This window comes from Bufo bufo, chromosome 3 (assembly GCF_905171765.1).
Source record: "Bufo bufo chromosome 3, aBufBuf1.1, whole genome shotgun sequence".
Lineage (NCBI taxonomy): Eukaryota > Metazoa > Chordata > Amphibia > Anura > Bufonidae > Bufo > Bufo bufo.
Genome location: NC_053391.1, coordinates 91220056 through 91247055, shown reverse-complemented (window position 1 = coordinate 91247055; position 27000 = coordinate 91220056). Strand labels below are relative to the sequence as shown.

Sequence of the window (27000 nt, the reverse complement as noted above, 5' to 3'; positions counted from 1 at the left end):
CTAGGGATTGATGGTAGCGGGAGCTGGATTGGCAGCCATGCTTTTAGGGTACTTTCACACTTGCGTTGTGAGGATCCGGCAGGCAGTTCCGTCACCAGAACTGCCTGCCAGATCCGGAGATCCGTGCGCAAACGGATAGCATTTGTAGACAGATCCGGATGCGGATCTGTCTCACAAATGCATTGAAATACCGGATCCGTCTCTCTGGTGTCATCCGGAAAAACAGATCCGATATTTTTTTTTTTTTTACATTTTTAAAGGTCTGCGCATGCGCAGACCGGGAAACCGGATCCGTTTTGCTGGAACACTTGATGCCGGATCCGGCATTCTGGCAAGTGTTCTGGAATTTTGGCCGGAGAAAATACTGCAGCCAAATTCCGTAAGAGGGACTGAACTGAAGACATCCTGACGCATACTGAACGGATTGCTCTCCATTCAGAATGCATTAGGATAAAACTGAAGCGTTCTTTTCCGGTATTGAGCCCCTAGGACGGAACTTTATACCGGAAAAGAATAACGCAAGTGTGAAAGTACCCTTAGTCATCCTACCCGCATTGTGCTTATGGCAGCCATTGACTTCCCAGGGAGATAAAGATCCATCTGGGTGTTACCTGTTAGGGGGTGTCCCTCCACAGTCTGTCACTATCCAATCAGTGCTACCACTTGTGCAGGGACACACCCCCAGCTGGACCTTTATTGCAGACTGCTGCCAATTCATTTATAGTCTTCATGTTGGAATAATAGAGGAATGGCACCACATGGAGTTGTATGAAAAGATGCTCCATATGTAAAGCCCCTGTAAGTAGTGGACGTACAGTTCTTGGGGCCATTTGCCATCGGTAAGTGGTCCTCAGATTGCACATAGATGAAGTGGAAGCCGTGGGAGAAGTGTCTGGGGGTCGCGGCTTTCTTTCCTCCACTTGCTGATTATGAGCAGCTCCAGCGCCGGGGTCCACACCATACAGTGCACGAGCTCAGGAGTCCTGGACTCCTGTCTCCCGCCACCAATGACAGCTCCTTACCTATTGCAACCAGCATGATGGGGAGAGACAGGAGCTCATGAATATGAGGACTGATCAGCTTCAGTGCCATAAAGGTTCCAAAATGCCCTGAGGAGTATCTTTGTCTCCGTGTTATCCTGTGTGATATATTACAGTGTACGGCCTCAGGCCGGGTTCACGTTACCGTTTCGTTTTCCGAACAAAAAGAGAGAAAAAAAAAAAACCAGATCCGTGATCCGTTATTCTTAGTTATGCACCTTTTATATCCTTTTTAGCCGTCTCCGTCCGAGATCCATCATTTTAGATGAGAGAAAAAGCACTTTTTCCGTCTAAAATAACAGGCGATGAAAAAAAGGAGCATAACAGATGCTCAAAATAAAGGATCCTTTTTTATTTTCTGCTGAAGGATCAGAAGAAGGTAAAACGAAATGGTGATGTGAAGCCAGCCTCGTTCAGGTGACTGCGGTATGGATGCACGTCCCGACCCAGCCATGCGTTAAATGACCGAAACTAACGGCGTCCTAGGGATCTAGGCATGGCAGTTTTCCATTTCATCCACCATGATGGCCACAGTGAGATTGACCCTTGACCTCTGTAGGGGCAGGAACACATGGAGAGAGTTTAAATTCCCCCCACCCCTACACCTCCTCAGTGCTTTCCTGCCCCTACAGGGGCCAACATGTGGAGAGAGCCCTCCGGTCGGGAGGGTTGAAGTATCCCATTCAGGATTTTTTCTACAGGAATCTTCTGCTGTCCTCACGTGGCAGGGGCTAAGGCTGGACAGCATGGAGCATCAAGGACCCTCGTCCCCGGCCTATGCTGGGGCCTGCGGTCCTCCCTTACCTTGAGACCTCCTTTCTCTCAGCGGGAAGCAGTCTGGGGTGCCGGCTTCACAGGGAGGTTCGCGCGCTGCGTGCGTCGTCCTCCTCGCTCTCACGTGACCGGCTAGGGGGTAGGTGCGGCGCATTCATTAGGAGGCGGGCCACGCCGACGCACACGCACCTTTACAGAGGTTGGTGCGACGCAGGCACACGCCGACAGCTCGGGGCGCAGCTTGATGACGTCAGACGCTGAGGCTGCTAAATAGATCGCGGTTCCAGCCAGCATTTGCCTGCAAACACCACGATGTCAGAGACACCTACTCCCCGCCAGGAAGGTCCTGATCCCTCTGCCGTCAGTACTGTGAGTTCCCCCCTGGGGGGTTTGTGTAGTTAAGTTAGCACTTGTCCTTATTTGCTAACTGCGGTATATTTGGTTGTTCCCTCACTTCCAGGGTACTAAAGAGTCTAAAGTTAAAGTGAAGTTACTAAAGTGTAATGCCTGCTCAAAAAGGTTACCGGAGAATTATAAGAAAAGACTTTGCAAGTCTTGCACAGCCGATATCTGGAAGGAAGAGCAACCAAATATTCTTACAGAAATGAAATCTTTTATTTTGGATGAAATTAAAGAGGACCTTTCACTAGAATAGAAAATCTAAACTAAGTTTTTTTTTTCTCTCAGGCTATGAGCTAAGCGCTGCGATTGGCCAGCGCTACAGCATGGGAGAAAGAGACGCCGGCTTGCTCAACTGGGTGGAGCCGAACATGTGAAGATACCGGAGCCTATACCGGGAGAACGGAGCGGCGCCCAGGTATAATAGTAAGTGCAGGGAGATCCATGGGCGCCGCTCTACATGTCTGTATACTTAGTTTAGATTTTCTATTCTAGTGAAAGGTCCTCTTTAAGTTTTCCTTGGCTTCTATGTCGACTCCTGGCAGTACTCCTAATCCTCCCAAAAAATGCAAGCTCTCTGTTATATCCTCCTGGGATGCGGAGGAAGCCTCTGTCTCATCCAGACAAATTTATAATGAGGACCCCCTATCAGAGGGAGAAATTTTAGATGAGGATAAAAAATATTTCTTCTCTTCGGATGAAATGGAGGAACTGCTAAGGACTGTCAGGTCTACAATGGGAATTGAGGACACCCCTAGACCCCGTACTTTCCAGGATGAGATGTTCGGGGGCCTTAGATCAAAAACATCCATCGTTTTCCCAATAAATTAAAATATACGGGAAATGATTTTGGAAGAGTGGTCTGATCCAGAAAAGAGGCTAGGAGTCCCTAAGGAGTTTAGAAATAGGCTTTGCTTTGACCAGACGGAATGCAAGATATTAAATGAAACACCTAAGGTTGACCTACAAGTGGCCAAGGTGGTAAAGAGAACCGCTTTACCTTTTGAGGACTCCTCTCAGCTGGGCGATCCGATGGATCGAAATGCGGATGGGCTGCTAAAAAAGTCCTGGGAATCTGCGATGTTTGGGGTCAAAACAAACATAGCAGCAACATCCGTGGCCAGGGCTATGTACATCTGGCTAGGTGAACTTGATGAACATCTAAAAAATAAAACCTCTAAAGAGGAGATTCGCGATTCTATCCCGCTTCTCCGATCCGCCACAGCATTTCTAGCCGATGCCTCAGCGGAATCGATCCGCTTCCCTGCAAAAGAAGCAGCTTTATCCAATGCCACCCGCCGGGCACTATGGATGAACGCCTGGTCAGGTTACAGCCTCCAAATCCAAATTCTGCTCTATCCCATTCTCGGGATGTATTTGGACCCACTCTAGACAAAATTCTAGAAAGAGCTGCAGATAAGGAAAAGGGTTTTCCTGAGGATAAGGAGACTAAAAAAAAAGCCCTTTCGTCAGTTTCAACCCCAACAGAGATCCTATAGGGGCAAAGGAAAATCCGTAAGAAGGAGCTACCCTAAAGGAGGAAGGGGGCGGGGCTTCATCCTCAATCCCCAGAACAGACAAACCAAACAGCAATGACGCCAAGGTAGGGGGCAGACTGATGCGCTTCCTATTTTCTTGGGAACAAATCACCTCAAACCCCTGGGCACTAAATATCATCTCCTAGGGTTACAAGAATTCACATCAGTCCCCCCAAAGAGATTCCTTATTTCTTCCCAAAACAGGGCAGAATTACCAAAGATATGTCAGGGAGTCCGCGATCTTCTAGATCTCGGCGTAATCCAAAGAGTTCCAGTACGAGAAGAGAGAAAGGGATTCTACTCCAACCTCTTTCTGGTAAAAAAGCCAGACCAGTCCTTCGGGACTAATAAATCTAAAACCATTAAACAGATCCATTCTGTACAGGAGGTTCAAAATGGAGACCATCTCATCTACAATTCCTCTCATCCAAAAGGGGGCATTTATGTCGTCAATCGACCTCAAGGATGCCTACTATCATATCCCTATTTACTAGCTCTCTCAGAAGTACCTACGGTTTGCACTAAAAGGTTCAGACGGTTCGATCCATCACTTCCAGTACCTCGCTCTTCCATTTGGCATCTCCTCTGCACCCAGAATTTTTACAAAACTCGTGTTAGAGATGGTGGCTTATCTTCGCCGAGAAGGCATACGATCATTCCATACCTCGACCTTTCTTCCTCAGGACAAAATAGAGATCCTGATAAAGAAGGTTGTGGAATTTCAGAAATCTCACAGATGCTCCATCAGGGAAGCCATGAGCTTATTAGGAAACCTAACCGCCTGCCTACCCTCAGTACCGTGGGCCCAGAGCCACACGAGAATAACCCAGGGCTTGATCCTGAGGGAATGGAATGGAAGACAGGGCGACCTGGACAGACTGATTTGCATACCACAGTCTGTGAAATCAGATCTCAACTGGTGGAAACAAAAGAGAACACTACTCAAGGGACTGGATTGGCAAAACCATCCAGAAGTTCAAGTAATAACGGACGCAAGTCTCGAGGGCTGGGGAGCCAAAATAGGAGACCATTTTTTTCAGGATACCTGGCCAGAGGACATCAAAAGAAATTCATCTAACTTCAGAGAACTATACGCAGTTCTCAAGGCCATAGCAAAAGGAGAGAGTTTGTTAAAAGATCAGCATCTAAAGATCCTGTCCGACAACACCACCACTGTGGCATATCTAAGACACCAGGGAGGGACAAGGTCCAGCCTGCTAGGGGAAGTGGCAAAAAGAATCTTCTTTTGGGCAGAAAGAAACACCTTATCGCTCTCTGCTGTCCACTTGAAAGGATGCGAAAATGCAGTGGCAGACTACCTGAGCAGAGAGAAAATAGATCCGGGGGAATGGTCCCTGAACAGGAGGATCTTTCAAAGGATATCCGAAAGATGAGGTCATCCCGAAATAGATCTTTTTCCTTCCAGGTGGATCTCTTTTGCTCCCTGAATCCAAGGGACAGACCTTGGGCGATAGACGCCCTATCAATACACTGGAAATGGAGACTAGCGTACGCATTCCCTCCAATACCTCTAATCCCTCGTGTCATCCAGAAGTTCCTAGGAGAACCAACCACTCTTATCCTGATAGCTCCTTTATGGCCAAAAAGGAACTGGTTTTGCACACTGAAACAGCTGTCATTGGAGGATCCTTGGGAGATCCCCTCTCAGAGAGACATGCTAGTTCAGGGCCCTCTTCTACATCCCGACCCAGGGATATTCAGACTAGCTGTTTGGATCCTGAGAGTGAGACCTTAAGAAGCAGAGGCCTTTCAGATAAAGTAATCCTCACACTTAAAGCCAGCAGGAAGAAGGTTACATCTTCCATCTATCTTAAAATCTGGAAAAGATATTGTTCCTGGTTAGGGGTGGATCACCCTGATACCTCCTCTGCTCCCATCAATAAAATCTTAGATTTTCTTCAGCCCGGTTTGGAATTAGGGTTGAGACCCAGTACCCTGAAGGTGCAAATATCGGCTCTTAGCACCTTCTACGACTCCAGCTTAGCCGATCACAGGTGGGTCAGGAGATTCATCAGAGCAGCAGTCAGACTAAGACCTACTCTTAAATCTAGGGCTCCCACTTGGCACCTAAACACCGTCCTAGAGGGTTTAACAAAACCACCCTTCGTGCTGCTGTCTGACATTTCTTTAAAACACCTTTCCCTAAAGACAGCCTTCCTGATAGCTATAACTTCAGCTAGGCGTATCGGAGAACTTCAGGCCCTTTCCTGCAGGGAACCATATCTCCAGATCAAGGAGGATCACATTAGTTTAAAACTCGATACCGGTTTCCTCCCTAAGGTGGGCTCCTATTTCCACCTTGACCAGGAGATATTTCTACCCTCCATTACCAGGTCCCAGGATAGAGGGGCAGACGATAAAATATGCCTATTAGATGTTAGAGATACAGTCATTCAATATCTTGAGACTACCCAGGAATTCAGGAAGGATAATCTTCTAATACAGTTCTCGGGGAGAAATAAGGGAAAGAAGCTCTCTAAATCCTCCATAGCTAGGTGGATTAGATCCACCATTGAGTGTTGCTATTTGATTCAGGGCAAATCAAGCCCTGGGGTCATTAAAGCCCATTCCACTAGGGCCACTGCCTCCTCTTGGGCTGAGAAAGGAGGTGTCTCACTTGACCAGATCTGTAAGGCTGCAACCTGGTCAAGTGTAAATACCTTTGTGAGAACCTATCGTCTTAGTCTTCCGGACTCTAACAAGACTCTTTTTGGCCGAAGGGTTCTCCATGCGATATCCCCACCCACTTAGTCATTTGTTAGCTCTCATTGTGGCCGTCATGGTGGATGATATGGAAAAACCGCAATTAGACTTACCGGTAATTCCGTTTCCTTGAATCCACCATGACGGCCCGTACTATTCCTGTCCCCCCCCCGCCCCCCCCCCCCCCCCCCCCCAAAAAAAAAGAGAAAAATAAGATAAAAAATAAAATATATAATATACGGGGGAAGATATTATAGATATTAATATTTTAGGGGATATGAATCAATATCCTTTATGATGATGATCCACCTTTTCGGGTAATTTGTAAAGCACTGAGGAGGTGGAAGGGTGGGGGGAATTTAAACTCTCTTCATGTGTTCTTGCCCCTACAGAGGTCAAGGGTCAATCTCATTGTGGCCGTCATGGTGGATTCAAGGAAACGGAATTACCGGTATGTCTAATTGCGTTTTTTCCGGCGTCCTCTGTGGGCTTTACTGCGGCGTTTCTAATGTGCCTAAAAAAATGCAACTCCTAAATGTGAGAAAATAAAAAATGCCACCAAAACAGCTTGAAAAAAAAAGTAAAAAACACCTGAAACGCTTAAAGAAAAAAAAGTGTGAATGTGACCTCTGTCTTCTGCACGCGCCTTTTTTATGGAAGAAGACAACTGTGCATCTGAAGTGGAAGCAGATTTATGGTTTCACCCAAGAAATAAGCAGAGCATGCCGAATTATTCAGCATGTTTAGAAGAAGAACACGGATCCTGACAGAACGGCGGCGGCTGCGAGAAAAAATGATCATCGCGCCTGTCAGAAAACTGTAGACCCCTGGCTGCAAGTGAGGGGCTATTAGAGATTGCGCACACAAACCAGAGAACCCTAAAATCTCCCAGAGATCAATGGCTTCATTTTATTACTAATAGAGCATGTAATAGACGATGCCTACGAGATCCGGCAATGAAACAAGAGCCCTCCGTGCTACGTCTGTTGTCATCGATGTCCAGCTGCCACCTGCCAGGATAGTCTCACATTTCTTGTGCCATCTGCCCGCCGTTCTCTGCGCTGCTTCTAGGCACGCTGTTTTACAGTATTGTCTATAGTAATAAGAAGTTAAAGGGGTATTCCAGTAGGTAAAAATTCCGCAGTCTAGGGGATAACTATCAGATTGGTGGGGGACCCCCACCGATCATGAGAACGAGGACCCCGTACCCCCCTGCTGCTCCCCTGAAATGACTGGAGAGGCTGGTCGCACATGCAAAATTATTGGAGTGGCGGCACACATGTGTGATCGGCTGCTCCGATCATTTCAGGGGAGCAGCAGGGGGCCTGCAGACGGTACGAGGCCTCCGTTCTTGTGATCAGGACTGATCTCAGTGGTAGGACCCCGACCAATCTGATAGTTAACCCCTATCCACAGGACTTTTACCAACTGGAATGCCCCTTCAAAGGCTGTGGACACCCTTGGGGCAAATATTTTTTTTATTATTGCATTCTAGTCATTTTGGGCTATAATCATTTTTTTTATTGCTCTTTATTAGAAAGTTTAAACAGTTTTTCTTTTACAAGTTTCAGTGCGTTTGCAGACTCTCTGAATCTAACAGAACTGCTGTGTCGGCTGGATCTGCAGCCCTTATCTGCATTTTCCTAACCGCTCGTAAACATTCCTTATAGCTCATTTCTTATTAATTTGATAAAAATGCAGCTTTGGTTAGTTTCACACTGCCGTTAGTAGTTCTCTGCCAGTACAGTTTGCTGGAGCACTCTGGATGTTACCTGAATGCCCACCAGGCACACCAACTATAATGGGGTCCGGCGGAGGTCCGGCCACTACCGGGCAAATATGCTGGGATTACATAGTACAAAAAACGCTCCGTGCATTCCCTGCCGGAACTACTAACAGCAGTGTGAAATAAAGCCTTAAAGGGGTTATCCTGGAAAAAGATAGTGATGACCTATCCTCAGGACGGGTCACCATTATCACATTGGTGGGGGTCCGGGTCCCGGACCCCTGTCGATCAGCTGTCTCAGGGAGCCGCTGCACTCACAGGAGGTCTGGTGAGTGATGCTAGCTCCTGGTTGCTTTCCATGCACAGCTCCGTATATTGTATAGCAGCTGTTCTTGGTATTGTAGCTCTGCCCCATTCACTTGAATGCCGCTGAGCTGCAACTAGGCCACTTGACAGATGTACAGTGATGTCACCAGGCAGAGGCAGCGTCATAGAGCGTCCGGTATCTTCTAACAGCTGATAGGCGGGGGTCCCAAGTGTCGGACCCCTGCAAATCTAATATTGGCGACCTATACTGATCCCGGATAACCCTTTTAAATGAGTGTTTATGAGGTGGCAGGAGTGCAGAGATTGTGCCATCAGGGCAGCTCCCTGATGGATTCAGTATAAACAAGAGCCTACTAATCTGCAAATGCACTGAAACTGAAAGCTGTGAACGGAAAACTGACGAAACCGTTTTATAAATACAAATTGAAACAGTGATTTTTATTTTATTTTTGCCCAAAATGACTAGAATGCAATAATAAAACGCTTTAAAGGTGTCCATAGCCTATAGCTTTTACTACTGTACTATGTTTGAAGTACAGTCAGGTCCATACATATTAGGACATTGACACAATTGTACCATTTTGGGCTCTATACACCACCACGATAGATTTGAAATGAAACAAACAAGATGTGCATTAACTGCAGACTGTCAGCTTTAATTTGAGGGTATTTACATCCAAATCAGGTGAACGGTGTAGGAATTACAACAGTTTCCATATGTGCCTCCCACTTGTTAAGGGACCAAAAGTAATGGGACAGAATAATAATCATAAATCAAACTTTCACTTTTTAATACTTGGTTGCAAATCCTTTGCAGTCAATTACAGCCTGAAGTCTGGAACGCATAGACATCACCAGACGCTGGGTTTCATCCCTGGTGATGCTCTGCCAGGCCTCTACTGCAACTGTCTTCAGTTCCTGCTTGTTCTTGGGGCATTTTCCCTTCAGTTTTGTCTTCAGCAAGTGAAATGCATGCTCAATCAGATTCAGGTCAGGTGATTGACTCTTTGGTTGCTTTTGCAGTATGCTTTGGGTCATTGTCCATCTGCACTGTGAAGCGCCGTCCAATGAGTTCTGAAGCATTTGGCTGAATATGAGCAGATAATATTGCCCGAAACACTTAAGAATTCATCCTGCTGCTTTTGTCAGCAGTCACATCAAAAATACAAGAGAACCAGTTCCATTGGCAGCTATACATGCCCGGGCCATGACACTACCACCACCATGCTTCACTGATGAGGTGGTATGCTTAGGATCATGAGCAGTTCCTTTCCTTCTCCATACTCTTCTCTTCCCATCACTCTGGTACAAGTTGATCTTGGTCTCATCTGTCCATAGGATGTTGTTCCAGAACTGTGAAGGCTTTTTTAGATGTCATTTGGCAAACTCTAATCTGGCCTTCCTGTCTTTGAGGCTCACCAATGGTTTACATCTTATGGTGAACCCTCTGTATTCACTCTGGTGAAGTCTTCTCTTGATTGTTGACTTTGACACACATACACCTACCTCCTGGAGAGTGTTCTTGATCTGGCCAACTGTTGTGAAGGGTGTTTTCTTCACCAGGGAAATAATTCTTCGGTCATCCACCACAGTTGTTTTCCGTGGTCTTCTGGGTCTTTTGGTGTTGCTGAGCTCACCGGTGCGTTCCTTCTTTTTAAGAATGTTCCAAACATTTTTTTTGGGCCACGCCTAATGTTTTTGCTATTTCTCTGATGGGTTTGTGTTGTGTTTTCAGCCTAATGATGGCTTGCTTCACTGATAGTGACAGCTCTTTGGATCTCATCTTGAGAGTTGACAGCAACAGATTCCAAATGCAAATAGCACACTGGAAATGAACTCTGGACCTTTTATCTGCTCATTGTAATTGGGATAATGAGGGAATAACACACACCTGGCCATGGAACAGCTGAGAAGCCAATTGTCCCATTACTTTTGGTCCCTTAACAAGTGGGAGGCACATATACAAACTGTTGTAATTCCTGCACCGTTCACCTGATTTGGATGTAAATACCCTCAAATTAAAGCTGACAGTCTGCAGTTAAAGCACATCTTGTTTGTTTCATTTCAAATCCATTGTGGTGGTGTACAGAGCCAAAAATGTTGTGTAGATGTCCCAATATTTATGGACCTGACTGTATATCCCCAAAGAGGGTGAGAGCCAGGTCTCCTGCCCGCACCTTTCATTGTCAGATATAAACGCCACTCTTACAGACAAGTCACATCCGGTTCAGACCTCGCTGTGTGTATGTATCCAGTAACTAGCTGCGAGAGTTAGGCTACTTTCACACTAGCGTTCGGGTGTCCGCTCGTGCGCACCGTTTGAAGGGGCTCACGAGCGGCCCCGAACGCATCCGTCTGGCCCCAATGCATTCTCAGTGGAGGCGGATCCACTGAGAATGCATCCGCCTGCCAGCGCTCAGCCTCCGCTCCGCTCAGTGAGCGGACACCTGAACGCTGCTTGCAGCGTTCGGGTGTCCGCCTGGCCGGAGGCGAGCGGATCCGTCCAGACTTACAATGTAAGTCAATGGGGACGGATCCGCTTGAAGATGACACCATATGGCTCAATCTTCAAGCGGATCCGTTCCCCATTGACTTTCAATGTAAAGTCTGAACGGATCCGCTCAGACAACTTTCACACTTAGAAAATTTTCTAAGTTTTAATGCAGACGCATCCGTTCTGAACGGATGCGAACGTCTGCATTATCGGAGCGGATCCGTCTGATGAAACATCAGACGGATCCGCTCCGAACGCTAGTGTGAAAGTAGCCTTATTGTGGTAGGTTTTTTATGTTTAGATGACTTTTAGATGCCTCTTCTGTTATACGTGCAGTTGCTCAATCCTTCATCTCTCAGTACCCATTGTAAGCTGAGCGGTTATTATGTGGCAATCATCATGCACTTAGTTATTCTCAGAAATGTCTAGGACTTGAGTAATGTCATGTACATGTGATGCAATAGAATGGTTTTAGTATTGTGGATGACTTAAAAGGGTTTTCCAACCCTCAAGATAAAATCAACCAAGGCTCAGAATGCAGTTAACATAAAGAAGAGAAAGCTCCTCAACGGGTGCTCCGCTCCAGCGCTCCTGTGGACTGGAATGGTGACATCCGCTCCTGTGGACTGGAATGGGGACATCCTGTCCTTTTGTCGCGTTACCTTTTGCAGCCTTTCTTTTGCCTCAGTGGTGACGTGTCCCCAAGCAGCATGTGAGTGCTGAGGCCATGGAACGGCTGCAGTGTCAACAGTTCAGATGTCCCACTTCCAGTCCACAGAGTCTGAAGCAGTGGTTATGAGACCCTCAGCGTTGGAGTGGAGAATTACTTTCTTTTTTATGTTAAAGGGGTTTCCGAGATTCTGATATCGATGACCTATCTTCGGGATCAGCTGTTTGAGGAGGCAGCGGCGCGCCGGTGAGTGCCGTTAGCCTTCACAGTTTATCAAGCACAGTGTTGTACATTGTATAGTGGCTGTGTTTGGTTTTGCAACTCACTCCTATTCATTTGAATTGGACTGAGCTGCGCCTAGGACATGTGACCGATGATTTCACTGGCCTAGGAAGAGGCCACTGCACTTACCGGAGACCCGTGGCAGCTGATCGGTGGGGGTCCCTAGTGTCAGAATACGGATGTAGTCCATGTCCTTTCCACACTTTTCACATTATATCAAATAGAGCAATGTTCCTCTACTCCAGTCCTCAGGGCCCACCTCCCAGTCATGTTTTCAGGATTTCCTTAGTATTGAGCAGGTGATATAATTAGTGTCAGTGCATCAGAACTTACCACAGGTATTCATTCTGTGGGATATTCTCAAATCATGACCGGTAGGTGGGCCCTGAGGACTGGAGTTGAGGAACATTGAAATAGAGGATCCTTCCACAAGGACATTTGGAAACACGCCCTAAAGGTCCTTTTACACGGACCATATTATATCAGGCAATTATCGGGAACAGACTAAACATTCCTGATACATGCAGTAATCACCTCTGCTGTAGGGGGACAATCCTTGTTCCTCGGCAGCAGGTTGCTGTTCAGACGGCACAGTGTGTTCAGGGACAGACTGGAAACGTAAAGTTGTCCTGCCTAAAAGTGGCCACATGTTGGGGGGACCAAATTGAAAGGAGGTGGGGCAACAAAAGTAGGCGGGGCCAGCCATACCACAGTGCAGCACAAAATACCGCCCCAGCAGAACCAAATATCACAGTGCAGCACAAAATACTGCTGCCTCCGCTGCAGTATTCATCTGTATCACTGTCCTAAAAATGGCGAGACTGTTGAATTCAGGAGGGACGTCTGCAGCTGCCGGCCAGGAACGTAGGTACCTGATACTCCTAGCATTATTAATGCTGAGAGCATTCGATCGTTAGGTATGCAGCGGCCATGATGGAGGGCTCCGGTGACCTACTGAGCATGGGCCCACCGGGAAATTTCCCTGTAGCGTCTATGCCAAGTCCAGCCCTGGATCTGCTGAACAGAAACCGTTTTTGGCTGCCGGGAGGACAACACAATCACCTGATGAACGTCCAGTTATCGGGAACAAGCGTTTATACAAACATTCATCCCCGATAATGGGCCTGGTTATCGGTCCGTGTAAAAGGACCTTTAGAAATTTCTTTCTTGTTAGGCTCATTTCACATGAGTGATTTTTCCATCAGCATGTGTTCCAGCATCCGGGCTGAACTCTGACCCGTTCATATCAATGGCTGTACTGACCATCTGTCCGTTCAGGAAAAATCGCAGCGTGTTCTGTCTTTATCCGTTTGTCTTGCAGGACTGGTCTATTCCAGTCAATGAGTCAGTGAAATAAAAGCTGACGGCACACGGATGGGATCTGGATGGAGTCTCTTTTTTACTGCTGGTTGCTAGGAGATGCTAGGTGTGCTATTTTCCAGTTTTTCTTGCTATCCTGATGGAAACACTGAACGCAGACAAAACTGATTCAACTTGCTTACAAAAGCATCAGTTTTTCACTGACCAGACCCTGACACAATCCTTACTGTTAATATGAAAGAGGCCTTAGGACGCTTTTGCACAGTCAGGCTTCATGTACACGTCCGTATCCGAATGTGTCAATTTCTTTTTTTTGCGGACCTGTAGGAATGAATGGGTCCGTATACAATCTGCAGAAAATGCGGATAGGACACAGATGTAAAATATTGTCATGTGCCTGAGGCCTCAGTGTTTGATCAGTGATTGTGAGCCAAAACCAGGTTCGGGTCAGAAAAACAGAACAAATCTTTCTATTCGGCCTTATGCACATGGCCGTAGTTTTGGCCCGCATCCAATACGTGTTTTTTGCAGATTGGATGGGGACTCAGTGGGGCCACAAAAGATGTGGACAGCACACCGTGTGATGTCCACGTGCATATTTCTGTTCTGCGGCCCCACAAAAAGAAAAAAAATAGAATGTGTCTTAGTCTTGTCCATGTTGCGGACATGAATAGGCATTTCTAGAGGGCAGGACATACCGATCCGCAAAATGCGGAACGCACACGGCCGGTAACAGTGTTTTGCGGATGCCCAATTTGCGGACAGCAAGAACGGATACGGTCGTGTGCACTAGACCTTATACCGTATCTCTGTGTAGCCTTCACTCCAGGTTTTGGCTCACAATCACTAATGGAAATCACGGACTGTGTGAAAGTGGCCTTAAAAGGAGCAGTTTCTTGATGATAATCACTTTTCACATAGAAGCTGGCACGGTGATCAGCTACGGGGGCAGCTTCTCTAACCCCTTGCAATCGTTGCAGAGGAACTGTGGCATTACACGCCGGCCACTAAAACTGAAGCTTGTTTTACAGCGGCGTTTCATTAGTCATTATGAGACACCCCCATTAAGAGGTCAGTAAAACTATAAGGTCCCGTCCATGGTCGTCTAGGAGCTGGGATCCCAGCCAAAGCTGTCCACTACAACATGGTACCAGATGCTCTTCCAGCAGGGTGACTACTTACTGTATTACGCAGAAGGATACAACTAGCGGGCATGTTCCCACTAGGCCGATCCTGGGTAATGGCGTATGTGCTGAGGAGAACATTTTTTTGTAAAAGTAACCCGGAGAACGTAACTACTAACATCTTTGAGAATAAAAAAGTTGTACTTTATGACTTTTAGGCAAATATGCTGTTTTATATGAGTTATTTTTATTCTAAACCTTAGCTGTGTGTGATCTTAGCTGTATGTCTGGTAACATGTGTGGGAGGAAAGGGAGACGGGTTCCAGAATGATCACCAACTAATGAAAGCCTGATGTGTAAGGTTAGAGATTTGCGGCTCTTCCTTTAAAAATATCCTGCAGTTTTATGTATATTGGTTCTTTGCAATGCAGTGTTTCTATATGGTTACAGACCGCCCCTGTGTAGTCTGACCAGAGGTGCTGCTCTCTTCCCCTTCTCCTTGCTAACCTATAGACAGAAGAATAAGGATCTGCAGGATCAGACAAGTTTGTGTCTGGTCATTAGAGGAGCCGCACAAAGGTCTGCGTAGGAGCCGCACACAAAATAGTAGTAATTTAAAGGATATTCCAGGTTGTAATTAGCCTCTTTAGCCCTCATGCACATGGCAGTTTCCCCGGCCGTGCCCGTATTGCGGCCCACAACCAGTCACTTGAATAGGTCTGCAATACGGAGTGCTTCCATGGAGTTTCTCCTTGCCTCTGCACCGCAAAAAAAACGGAATATGTTCTATTTTTTTGCGGTGCTGACAGATCACGGACCCATTCAAGTTGAATGGGTCTGGATCCGTCTACGGCAGCTGCACGGATGTTGCAAAAAACACAAATTCACGGGTCCCCAATGCACGGAATGGCCGGGCAACGGCCGTATACATGAGGCCTTAGCAGGAGGTTCCTACGGAAAGAATCATACTCGCCTGCTTCAGTCTGGTGCCATGGCTCTGTTCAGCAACCTTTTGGTCCCCAGCTGGGGTACGGATGGGGTCACGTGCACCGCTGCGACCAATGCCTGGCCTCAGCGGGGATGTGTCCTTAAATGACATGTCACTGTGGGGTCATGTGTTGCTTGGGGTCAGTCATTTGCTTCAGAGGCACATGTCGCCCTATCCATTCCTCAGCCGGAAGAAAAGAAGCCGCAGCGGCAGAGAGCAGGTGAGTATTATTCTTACCTTAGAGACCACATGCTAGGCGACCTAATCAACAAGGGACCCTTTCTTGGAATACCTCTTTAAATCTCCTTGATGTGTGTGAAAGGGGATTTGTTAAGCTTGAAAATCCGCAGTCTATTTATGACGTGTAAACATGCCTATGTGTTCAGCATGTACCAGAATTTTCTCCTTACATTTTAATCTGTTGTGCCTATAGATTTCTATTAGGGTGCATTCACACGACCGTATGTATTTTGTAACCGTTGCAACAACCTATTTTTGTCTGCAAAACAGACAATAGGACATGTATCTTTTTTGTGGGAATGAGGTACAGACTTGGGCTACATGCACACGACCGTATGTGTTTTGCAGTCCGCAAATTGCGGATCCGCAAACAAAAAATGAATGCCCTCCGTATGCCATCCATTTTTTTTTGTGGATCCATTGTAACAATGCCTAAAACGGATAAGAATAGGACATGTTCTATTTTTTTTGCGGGGCTACGGAACGGACATACTGATGCGGACAGCACACGGTGTGCTGTCCGCATTTTTTGCGGACCGATTGAAATAAATGGGTCCGCATCCTATCCGCAAAAAAAAAACGGAACGGACACAGAAACAAACATCGTTCGTGTGCATGTAGCCTTAAAGGGGTTCTGCACTTTGTTTAAACTGATGATCTATCCTCGGGATAGATCATCAGCATCTGATCGGTTGGGGTCCGACACCCGGTACCCCCGCCGATCAGCTGTTTGAGAAGGCAGCGGCGCTCCAGCAGCGCCGCGGCCTTCTCACTGTTTACCACAGGCCCAGTGACGTCACGACTAGTATCACTGGCCTGGGCGTGGCTAAGCTCCGTTCCCTTGAATGGAGCTTAGCCCCGCCCAGGCCAGTTGATACAAGTCGTGACGTCACTCGACCAGCGGTAAACAGTGAGAAGGCTGCTGGAGCGCCGTTGCCTTCTCAAACAGCTGATCGGCAGGGGTCCCGGGTGTCGGACCCCCGCCGATCAGATGCTGATGATCTATCCAGAGGATAGATCATCAGTTTAAACAAAGTGCAGAACCCCTTTAAAGATGGGGACATCATGCGGTGCTGATGCTGATCGGATGCAAAAATATGGTCATGTGAATGAGGCCGTAGCCAAGCGTATGGTAAAAGAATGTACCTTTGGTATTTGTTTGACTCGTATATGTCACTATATTTGCGTCCCAAGGGTATTAATGGGATTGTCCCATAACCTGTGGATAGGTGGTAAATGTCTGCTCACTGGGACCCAAACTATCATTAAAATGGGTTGAGATTATTAATATTGTTTAAAAGTATAAAACAGGTGAAGAATCTGAAAGTTGGTTGAAATCAAAAGTCACAATGTTCCTTTGGCATTAAAAGGGTTTAATACTGATGACCTATCCTCAGGGTATTTCTCCAGCATGTGATCGGTGGGGGTCCGACACCCGGAACCCCCACCAAATTGCTCTGGTAATGGTAAAATAGTAGCTAAAGGCCCCATTACATGGAGCGAATATCGTACAGATTCTCGTGCGTGCGAGCGAAAATAAACGAGACTCGTGTGATGTAATTAGGATGAATGATTTAAACTTGCTGCTCATTTGTCATCCCTCGATCTTTCAGCATGCTAAAAAATTATCGCTCCTTGTTAAAGGGGTTAGCTCTAAACCCGGATATCCCTCCATTTTCACCCAGGCAGCCCCCCTGACTTGAGCATTGGAGTAGTTCATACTCCGATGCTCTCCTTTGCCCTGCGCTAAATTGCGCAGGGCAAAGGCATTTTCAGGAGTTCTGGTGACGAACCAGGCTCTCCATAGGGCTGCCTTGAAGCCCGGTGACTTTACCGGCACTGATGGGCGGGCTTTAGCGCTGCCCTAGCCAGTAAAACGGCTAGGGCAGCGCTAAAGCATGCCCATCAGAGCCGGTAACGTCACCGAATACACTGCCAGGTGGAAGAGTCCTTGCCTTGCGCTATCTAGCGCAAGGCAAGGGAGAGCATCGGAGCATAAGATGCTCCGATGCTAACTTCAGGGGGGCTGCCTGGGTAAAATTATGGGTATGTCCAGGTTCAGCTCTGTGTATAATAACGAAAACATCTTCGATTGTTTAACGTGACCTTTATGACATCTGCTGGTGTAATAGCACCTTAACTTGAAGTCACTCTCACCAGCCCCCTTCCAATCCAGTGCCATGACATTTTACTGCAGCTGCAGCCAATCACTGGCCTCAGAGGTCTCTTGCCATACACTGCGTGATTGGCTTTTAAGCAGTATATGGGATGTCTCAGATGCAGCTGCGGATGTCATGGCTGCCCTGGATCACAGGGGGCTGGTGAAAGTGAGTTCAAGGGATTTTTTTTATAATTGTATTATTTTACCAGCTTCACAGAATTTTGTCATAAGAAAATATTAAATAAGACAACCCTTTCATTTAAAAGTACAGGTGTAGCCCTTTAGTTTAGGGTACTATGCATAGCTTTCCTTGGTCTGGTTGCATTGCTTATGGGCACCCAAATAGGGCCAACATATCCTGCAGAGCCTTACAACCAATGGAAGCGTTAAAAATGACCAATAATGAAAAGTCACGAACACCAACAAACTATGACAAAAAGATAGAGGCCTGCCCTTCAGTGGGGCTCTCTAGGAGAAAAACATCCATAGCCTAAACTTAGGGTAGGCCTTTGTATTATTGGTGGGGTCTGACCTATGGAACCTCGATAGTCAGTAGACTGAAGGTGCAGTGTAGCTGTGCGTGGAACATACATAAAAATTGAGCATGGATAAACATTGAAGGGCCCCTACGTTATTGGGGTTCCAGGGGTTGAATACCCACAATCAAGTATTGACAGTAGATAAATGTTTTCTCCCTCGTAACATTCCTTTTGCATAATGGCTGTGCTTCTTTATACAATCATGACTGTGAATTGGTCTTTTTTGGGATTTCCGTAATGTTTTTTTCAGGCTAATTATTCCGCTTTTCAGCTGCACAGCTAGATGCATATCTCTCAGAAGCAGTGGTCGTATCCCTTCTGTGGCATCTACTTGCACTGTATTGCTGTGACATCCTTTAGCTTAGGGTACTTTCACACTTGCGTTTTTCTTTTCCGGCATAGAGTTCCGTCATAGGGGCTCTATACCGGAAAAGAACTGATCAGGTATGTCCCCATGCATTCTGAATGGAGAGTAATCCGTTCAGTTTGCATCAGGATGTCTTCAGTTCAGTCGTTTTGACTGATCAGGCAAAAGAGAAAACCGTAGCATGCTCCGGTTTTATCTCCGGCTAAAAAAACTGAAGACTTGCCTGAATGCCGGATCAGGCATTTTTTCCCATAGGAATGTATTAGTGCCGGATCCGGCATTCAGAATACCGGAATGCCGGATCCGTCCTTCCGGTATGCGCATGCGCAGACAAAAAAAAGGTGAAAAAATAAATGCCGGATCCGTTTTTGCCGGATGACACCGGAAAGACGGATCCGGCATTTCAATGCATTTTTTCGACTGATCAGGCATTTTTAAGACTGATCAGGATCCTGATCAGTCTTACTAATGCCATCAGTTAGCATACATTTTGCCTGATCCGGCAGGCAGTTCCGGCGACGGAACTGCTTGCCGGATCTCTCTGCCGCAAGTGTGAAAGTAGCCTTACTTCTCACTACCTACTATGTTTGTTTTCAGCTCTGAAGCTCACAGAACAGATAAGAAGGGGCAGATCATACTTACTGAAAGGCAGGACGCTCCTGTGAATTCAGAAGCAGTGTAGAAGCAGTTCTTATATCAGGCTCAGGATCTCAGCTAGCTGTGACACTCCCCCACTTCCTGTGAACCGTCTTCTGTGTCTTTGTTACTAGGGGCATATCTTGCTTCAGAACAGACAGTGGATTGCAACTTAGGTGGAAGTGAGACCCCTAGTGGCCATGACTTGATGCAGGCATATTTTTTTAATGAAGTGATTTCAAAATTTTCTAGTTACACCAGGGCTTGACAAATTTCCTTGGAATCTAGGAGCCAGCTAAAAAAGTTAGGAGTCAGGCGGAGCCGCGTCATAAAATCTATATTGCGATATAATTTTAAGCATGTGCGATATGCGATATATAGCGCAATATATTGTTTTCTATATTTGGGGGGGTGTTTAAACTTCTTTTTTTTTTTTTTACTTTTTATTTAATAACCCTTGTCATATTCACCCTAATAGAGCTCTATTAGGGTGAATAGGACTTTACACTCTCCCTGCTGCCCTGTGCTTTGTGCACACAACAGCAGGGAGCTGACCATGGCAGCCAGCCTCTGATCAGCCCCCCCCAGCCTCTGATCAGCCCCTCCAGCCTCTGATTGATCAGCCCCTCCAGCCTCTGATCAGCGCCCCCCCCCCTCTGATCATCCGCCCCCTCTGATCATCCCCCCCCCCTCTGATCAGCCCCTCCCCCCTCTTATCAGCCCCCCCCCCCCCCCTCCTCTGATCAGCCCCTCCAGCCTCTCCCTCTTATCAGCCCCCTCTGGTAACAAACCCCCCCCCCCATCATTGGTGGCAGTGGGCAGTTCCGATCGGAGTCCCAGCAGTGTAATGCTGGGGCTCCGATCGGTTACCATGGCAGCCAGGACGCTACTGAAGTCCTGGCTGCGTTGGTATGTTAGTGAGCAGCATTATACTCACGTGCGCCGTGATCGTCGGGAGCTCCTTCTTCTCATAAGTCTGTGCGGCGCATTGCTAATGCTATAAGCATTAGCAATGAGCCGCACAGACAGAAGAAGGAGCGCCCCGGCGGCCACGGCGCACGTGAGTATAATGCTGCTCACTAACATACCATGGCAGTCAAGACTTCAGTAGAGTGACTCCTGGCTGCCATGGTAACCGATCGGAGCGCTGGGACTCTGATCGGAACTGCCCACTGCCACCAATGCAGACAAACATTCCCGGCACCTGACCTCTGACAGGACGCTGTGATCCGCGCGATTAACCCATCAACTGAGGGGTTAATCGCGCGGATCACAGCGTGCAGTCATAGGGGCCGGGATATGGCCGGCACATTGGTATTCAGGCATTCATTGTTGGCGCAGTGGCCACAGTCCCTCCCCTCCTCCTCCTCTGTTCTCATTGGTGGTCAGCGGCAGCCGCGCACAGTGGGGAGGGAGGGGCTCCTCTCCTTCTCCACTGTGCCGGCTCAGGAAACCATGGTGCGCGCCGAGAGCGCATCTTTGAAAACGGGCTGACAAATACCCAAGCGCCAGGACCAAATTCCTGGTCGCCATGGCGACCTGGCGCCTGGGATTTGTCGAGCCCTAAGTTACACTATTCTCTATTAAATGAAATGAAAGTGTGTGGAAGTACATTCACTGATGCAGAAGATCCACACAAATCTCTGTGCATTTCCACACTAAAAACTGCATGGGTTACTTTTTTTGGAAAACATATAGGCGGAGATTTATTGTCTCCTTTATGTCTGAAAAGTGGCGTTAAAAAGTCACAGGTACGACTTTTAAAAATATTGTTGCATCTTTCACTTTTCGCCGCTCTCGCCACCTTTCTGAAATGCTAATCGCCCGGCAACGCAGGGGATATCAAGACTGGCACAGAAAGCGCAAATCTTGATATATCTCCCCATAGAATACATAACACAATGATTATAGAATATGGAGACCGTTTAACATTAGTTTGTGGAATTTATTTTTACGGCGTTCACTGTGTGGTGAAGGTTATGTGACAACTTTATTTAGTGGATCAGTACGATTATGATCATGCTGGTTTTCAGTTTTTATTATAATACTTGCTTAAAGGGGTTATCCGAAACTATAAACTGCCCCCCCCCCCCCCCCCCTCCTATGCCGGGCCCCTCACATGGAATATACTTACCTGGCTCCCCGTGCAACTCCTGGTCCCCGCACCACGGCTGCTGCTTCTCCCCCTGCACCGCTGAAAACATCCGGTGTCGGGGGGAGGCTCCCTTGCGGGGACCTCTATTTATGGTTTCAGATAACCCCTTTAATAAAAACACTTGCTACATTTCAAGACCCAGAAAATATTTATTTTTCTGAAGACATAACTGTGTGCTGGGTAATACATTAGATTGCTCTATAGCGATAATTGTGATAGCTATTACTGTAATGAGTATTGTTAAAGAAGCGGTCCACATATAGTTCGGTAAAGGTAGTATATGGACAGGAGGAACAGTGTAAAATGGGGAATTTATTGATGTGTGTGTGGGGGGTACAAATGTTTTTTGTGACCAGATGTTGGTAAATGTCTCACTCTTTTCCTGAAAATAAAAGAACTCATATGAGACAATCATAGGGCAAGTATGTTCTCTGATAGCGGAGAAGGGGATAGGTAACATGCACAGAAGTCCATGTTACCCTCCCATTGGGGTCATGAAAGAGGATGTTTTTTGTCTCCTTCCTGCATCCTGTCAGGTTCCCCACTGTCCCCGCTCCTCCTCCAGGCTGGCTCAGATTATAGCTGAAGGGCTGCTTTAACCCTTCATATCCTGGGCGGTGTAGCCTATTTGTTTTGGTGTTAAGACCCTGTTTTGCAACTTTATTATTTTTTTTTAACCCTGTCCACCCGTGTGCTGTCCACATCTGCAAGTCCGTTCTGCAGCCCCGCAAAATAAAATAGAACAATGTCCTATTCTTGTCCGTTTTGCGGACAAGGATAGGACATTTCGGCAGGTCAAAAAGAAATGGCGGCTCTCAGACGGTATCTGTGTTTTACGGATTTGTGAACCGCAAAACCAGATACGGTCATGTACTGGAGCCCTAAACCAGTGACTGAATAGGGTTTTAAAGGCGGAGACTTGTATTGCAGTAAAGGTGAGCCCATGCTGTATCTAACATGCCCCTGTAAATGTATACATTCTGTGCCTTGTTTGCCTCATCTAAACATTTAGCAAAGATCTGTAACCTATGTACCTATGTAGGGGCACATCATCCCATACACGTCAAATTGGGCATACGTGGTGTCCCTGGAATCGCTTGTCTATTTCTGCAGCATCCCATCCTAGACAAAGCGATAAACCGGTCCCATCAAACTCCTGCCAAACAGCCGGCGGCCGTCTCTTGCCCGTGCCCAGATTTCACCCTGTAAACCTGCAAAGTTTTCTCCTTCTCTAGAAATAAAGCAGCCGCTCCTTGCTCTCAATCTTCTCACGTAGCCGCGTTCTCCATCACTGATTGCCTGACGCGCCAAGATTCCCCCTGCAGTGTGTGGAAACACAACCTACTTACAATGCGGAGACGATAGAAAACACCCAGCGAGGAATCCTTGGCAGCGTGGCGGTGACACATCGTATCCTCGTTGTGCCAGTGCCTCCTCACTAGTCGGGTGACCCCCCTGGATGCCTTCTCTCTTTCTGCATAGTAACTCCCACCATCATCACTCCCCTCCTCACGTGTGTCACAGGGCTGTATCTGGGATTTTGCCAAAGCTATGCATGCAGATAAGCGTCTGAACAACCTCCCTATTGTGATGGAGAAATAAAAGCTCTGCACGTCCCAGATCTCATTCACATCCAGCCCGACATCAGGTCCTGGTACCGGAGGAGCCATGCCTCTCGGAAGACAAGTCATGAATCTTTTATTGATTTCTATTGATTTGCTCGAAAACTGTGCCTAGTTGGGAGCATGCTGACGGGGTTGTCATACAGCGAGGATCCCCTCTTGCCATATTTTAATGCTTTCTTTTATCCACAGATGCAGTTTATGTTACTCTTCAGCCGTCAGGGGAAGCTGCGGCTCCAGAAGTGGTATGTGCCGCTGTCTGACAAGGAGAAGAAGAAGATTACCAGGGAGTTGGTCCAGACTGTATTAGCCCGAAAACCGAAAATGTGCAGCTTCTTGGAATGGAGAGACCTGAAGATTGTCTACAAAAGGTGGATCCCACTCCCCCTCTCCCTCCCTGACATTAACCCCTTGGAGCCAGGCAGGCTCTCCGCACTAGGCCTGTAGGACATGCTAATCAACCAGCAGGCTATTGTGTCTTCCTATCTGTGGGATATTGTGCAAATGCCTTTGAACACGTTCGTCCATGTACGTGTTCATTGCCTATGTGGCATCTAATAGGTAGCGGGCTTGCTGAGAAATCACACTCGGCAGTAGCTGCAACCCCCTATGGCTTCTCATGAATACAAGATAGTGATTGACAGGCTTTTGAAATTCACACTTTGCCTTTAATTTAGTTTGTGAGTAGGGTTTTTTTCTTAATCTAATTACTGTAATTAATTTGCTTTCGAAGACCTCCACCAGTGGTTCAGCCGGATTTTTTTTTCTTAATCTAATTACCGTAATTAATTTGCTTTCGAAGACTTCCACCAATGGTTCAGCCGATCTGAACTATGCTGCATCTGTAGTAAGAAATTGTTCAGATTTGACCAATAGACATCTGGTCCGTTGGCCCGGAACGTCTAAGGTGAGGCCCAGAACCACGGCAGCGTGAGTTTTTGCTGTAAATCAGCTTTGCAGGCATATTTTCAGTTGGTGTTTTATGTGTTTTTGCAGGTGTTTAACTGATAAAATATCTTAAACACCTGCAAAAACACATAAAGTAGATCTGCACAATGTGTAGTTTTCCGCGACGGCTTACTGAAGCTCAACCCTCATTCAGTTGAATAGGAATGGAGCTGCAGTACCCCAGCATGGCCACTACATGGTGTATGGAGCTTTGTCTGCCTCCATTTCTGCCATGGCAGGCGAAAACGTCTGTTCGGTGGGGGTACCAGGTGTCAGACCCCCACTGATCTGATACTAATGACCTATCCTGAGGGTAGGTCATTAATATGTGTAGTCCGGCGAACCCCTTTAAAAGTTGTTTTCAATTGCTAGTTACAAAACCCTCCGCAGTGTTTGGCTGAGAACACACTTGCAGTTTTTGATGCAACGTCTGATGCTTTTATTTTTTAGCTAAAGTTGAAGTGGATCCAGCAGTGAGGGGAAGTAAAAGTCCTTTTAATATCATTAGCATTCCTTTTGAATCCACTTCTGGTTTTGCAGCATTTTTTTTTCTTCTTAAAATCACTGTTTCTGAGTCCAAGGGATTTTCCAGTCAATCTGTTTTCTAGAAGCAGCTGTCTGAGTATTGCCTATTGACTTCTGTAGGGAGTGACTGCGCATGCCCGGCCATTTCTCCACTGAGAAAGGAGACCCGGGACTTCTTGTTTTCTGGATCCGAGGGGCTCTCCATCAGTCAGCCCCCCTTCCCCCAATCACAACCCCTTTACCGACAACCAAAATGATCCAATTTGTTATTGTAGCAAGAACTGTTCCAGTATCTGTTTATACCTAAATGTTTATGTCTGTGTAAATGTTACAAGTACTATCTGGAGATAAGTGTCTGATAACTGCTGGCGCTGGGCCGATCACTAAAATTGGATCTCTCTGTTCCCCTGTTTGAATGGAGCTGTGGACAGGCCTGTGCTTTGCAGCTGCATGCAACTCTATGCCACCCGCCGATCAGACCCTTATCCCCTATCCTGTGGATCCCCGGGTTCAATGTTTGGAATGGGACAGACCATTTAAAGGGGTTATCCAGCCCCTATAATGAACCCCCAATGCCTGGGCCCCGCATATACATTATACGCATCCCTCTCCCCGACACCCACGTCACTCCCTATTCCCTCCTCGACACCACTGCATCTCCATGTCGCTTGGATAAAAACATCCGGCGACGGGGGGAGCAGCCAATAGCAGGCCACGACGAGGGCAAGCCTCCCTAGTATCGCGGGTGCGTCACCATCGTAGCCTGCTATTGGCTGCTCCCCCTGTTGCCAGATGTTTTAAACCACATGACCGGGAGATGCAGCGGCGACCGTGTGGGGATCAGGAGCAACGGGGGAGTGGGGTAAGTATAATCTATCTGAGGGGCCCGGGCATTGGGGGGCATGTTTAAAACTTTGTATAACCCCTTTAAAGAGATGCTAAGTTTATTACTACTTTTACACAGTATAAGCACCAAAAGAGCTTTCATTTTGTAATATATAATGTGCCAAAATATTACAGTTCAGTCCTTGAGAGCAGCCGATACCCGTCAAGTGCTGTGTATTTAGCACTTTAGATAATCCAAAAGTACACTTGGAGCTGAAGTCACAGACCTTAGTTTACCAGAATGTGGAAGCTGGCAGTCCAAAAATATGTTAAGTGGCCTTTCCAGTCACTGAAATTTTTTGCATCTGTCCCTGAATGTCCTCAGACGGTAGTCCTCACACAGTAGCCCTCACGCGGTAGCCCTCACGCGGTAGCCCTCACGCGGTAGCCCTCACACGGTAGCCCTCTGGCGGTAGTTCTCACACAGTAGCCCTCACGCGGTAGCCCTCACACAGTAGCCCTCACACGGCGGTAGCCCTCACACGGTAGCCATCGCACAGAAGCCCTTATACGGTAGCCCTCCCGCGGTAGCCCTCACACGGTAGCTCTCACACAGTAGCTCTCACACGGTAGCTCTCACACGGTAGCCCTTATACTGTAGTCCTCTCACGGTAGCCCTCACGCGGTAGCCCTCACACGGTAGTCCTCGCACAGAAGCCCTTATAAGGTAGTCTTCCCGCGGTAGCCCTCACACGGTAGCTCTCACACTGTAGCCCTCACACGGTAGCCCTCACACAATAGCCCTCTCACGGTAGTTCTCGCACAGAAGCCCTTATACGGTAGTCCTCTCGCGGTAGCTCTCACACGGTAGCCCTCACACGGTAGCTCTCACACAGTCACTTTCTGCAAATTATACAGGCCTATCTTATTAAACAGTTTTTCCTTCCCTCCATTACTGTATATAAAGATACAAGGTAATGGCAGATCAGAACAGGAGTGGGTGCACGTGCACAAGGAAAGCAGATGTGAGGTGATATTTGGAGTACATGGATGTTCTACATGGGATGATATGTAGTATGTAAGTGACTGAACATTGCAGATGGTATTGAAAGCAAAAATTGGGTTTCCAAAGACAGTTGCATCAGACAAGGCATCATATAGTGCATAAACTGACTGCATGTACATATTTCGTTTTATGGGATTTTTTTGTGGCTTTTTATATGAAATATACTGCAGGCAAACCATTTTAACTGACGTGGCAGGAGAACTGGTGAAATCAGATCAGTGGCGGACTGACCATAGACCCTACAGGGAAATTGCCCAGTGGTCTGATGACCAGGGGTCCCCCAGAGCCCCCCTCATATCAATCTGATGCTCTCAGCATTAATTAATGCTACTTACTCTTGAATTCAATTATATCACGTCCTCAGGACAGATATCCAGTTAAATACTGCGGCTGGGGCAGCACTATTTTGTGCTGCACTATGGTATTCAGTTCTTCTGGGGCTGGATTTTATGCTGCGCTATAGTACTGTTGGCCCCGTATACTTCTGTTGTTCCTGCCTACCTGTGTTGG

General features: G+C 47.1%; 1 protein-coding gene across 8 annotated transcripts in view; it reads left to right on the top strand.

The window, feature by feature from the left end:
* The window catches only part of AP1S2 (adaptor related protein complex 1 subunit sigma 2), a 133556-nt gene that overhangs the window by 1421 nt on the left and 105135 nt on the right, over positions 1 to 27000 (top strand). For 7 of the 8 annotated variants that reach the window (XR_005777444.1, XM_040423322.1, XM_040423320.1 and 4 more), the window contains exons 1-2: positions 23054 to 23190; positions 23319 to 23497. Coding sequence is in view for 7 of the 8 variants with exons in the window: in XM_040423322.1 (XP_040279256.1) it covers positions 23173 to 23190; positions 23319 to 23497 (197 nt within the window). In the remaining variant the exon portion in view is untranslated. Of the gene's footprint in view, positions 1 to 23053; positions 23191 to 23318; positions 23498 to 27000 lie in introns of those variants that run through there. The other variant, XM_040423324.1, reaches the window with a different exon arrangement.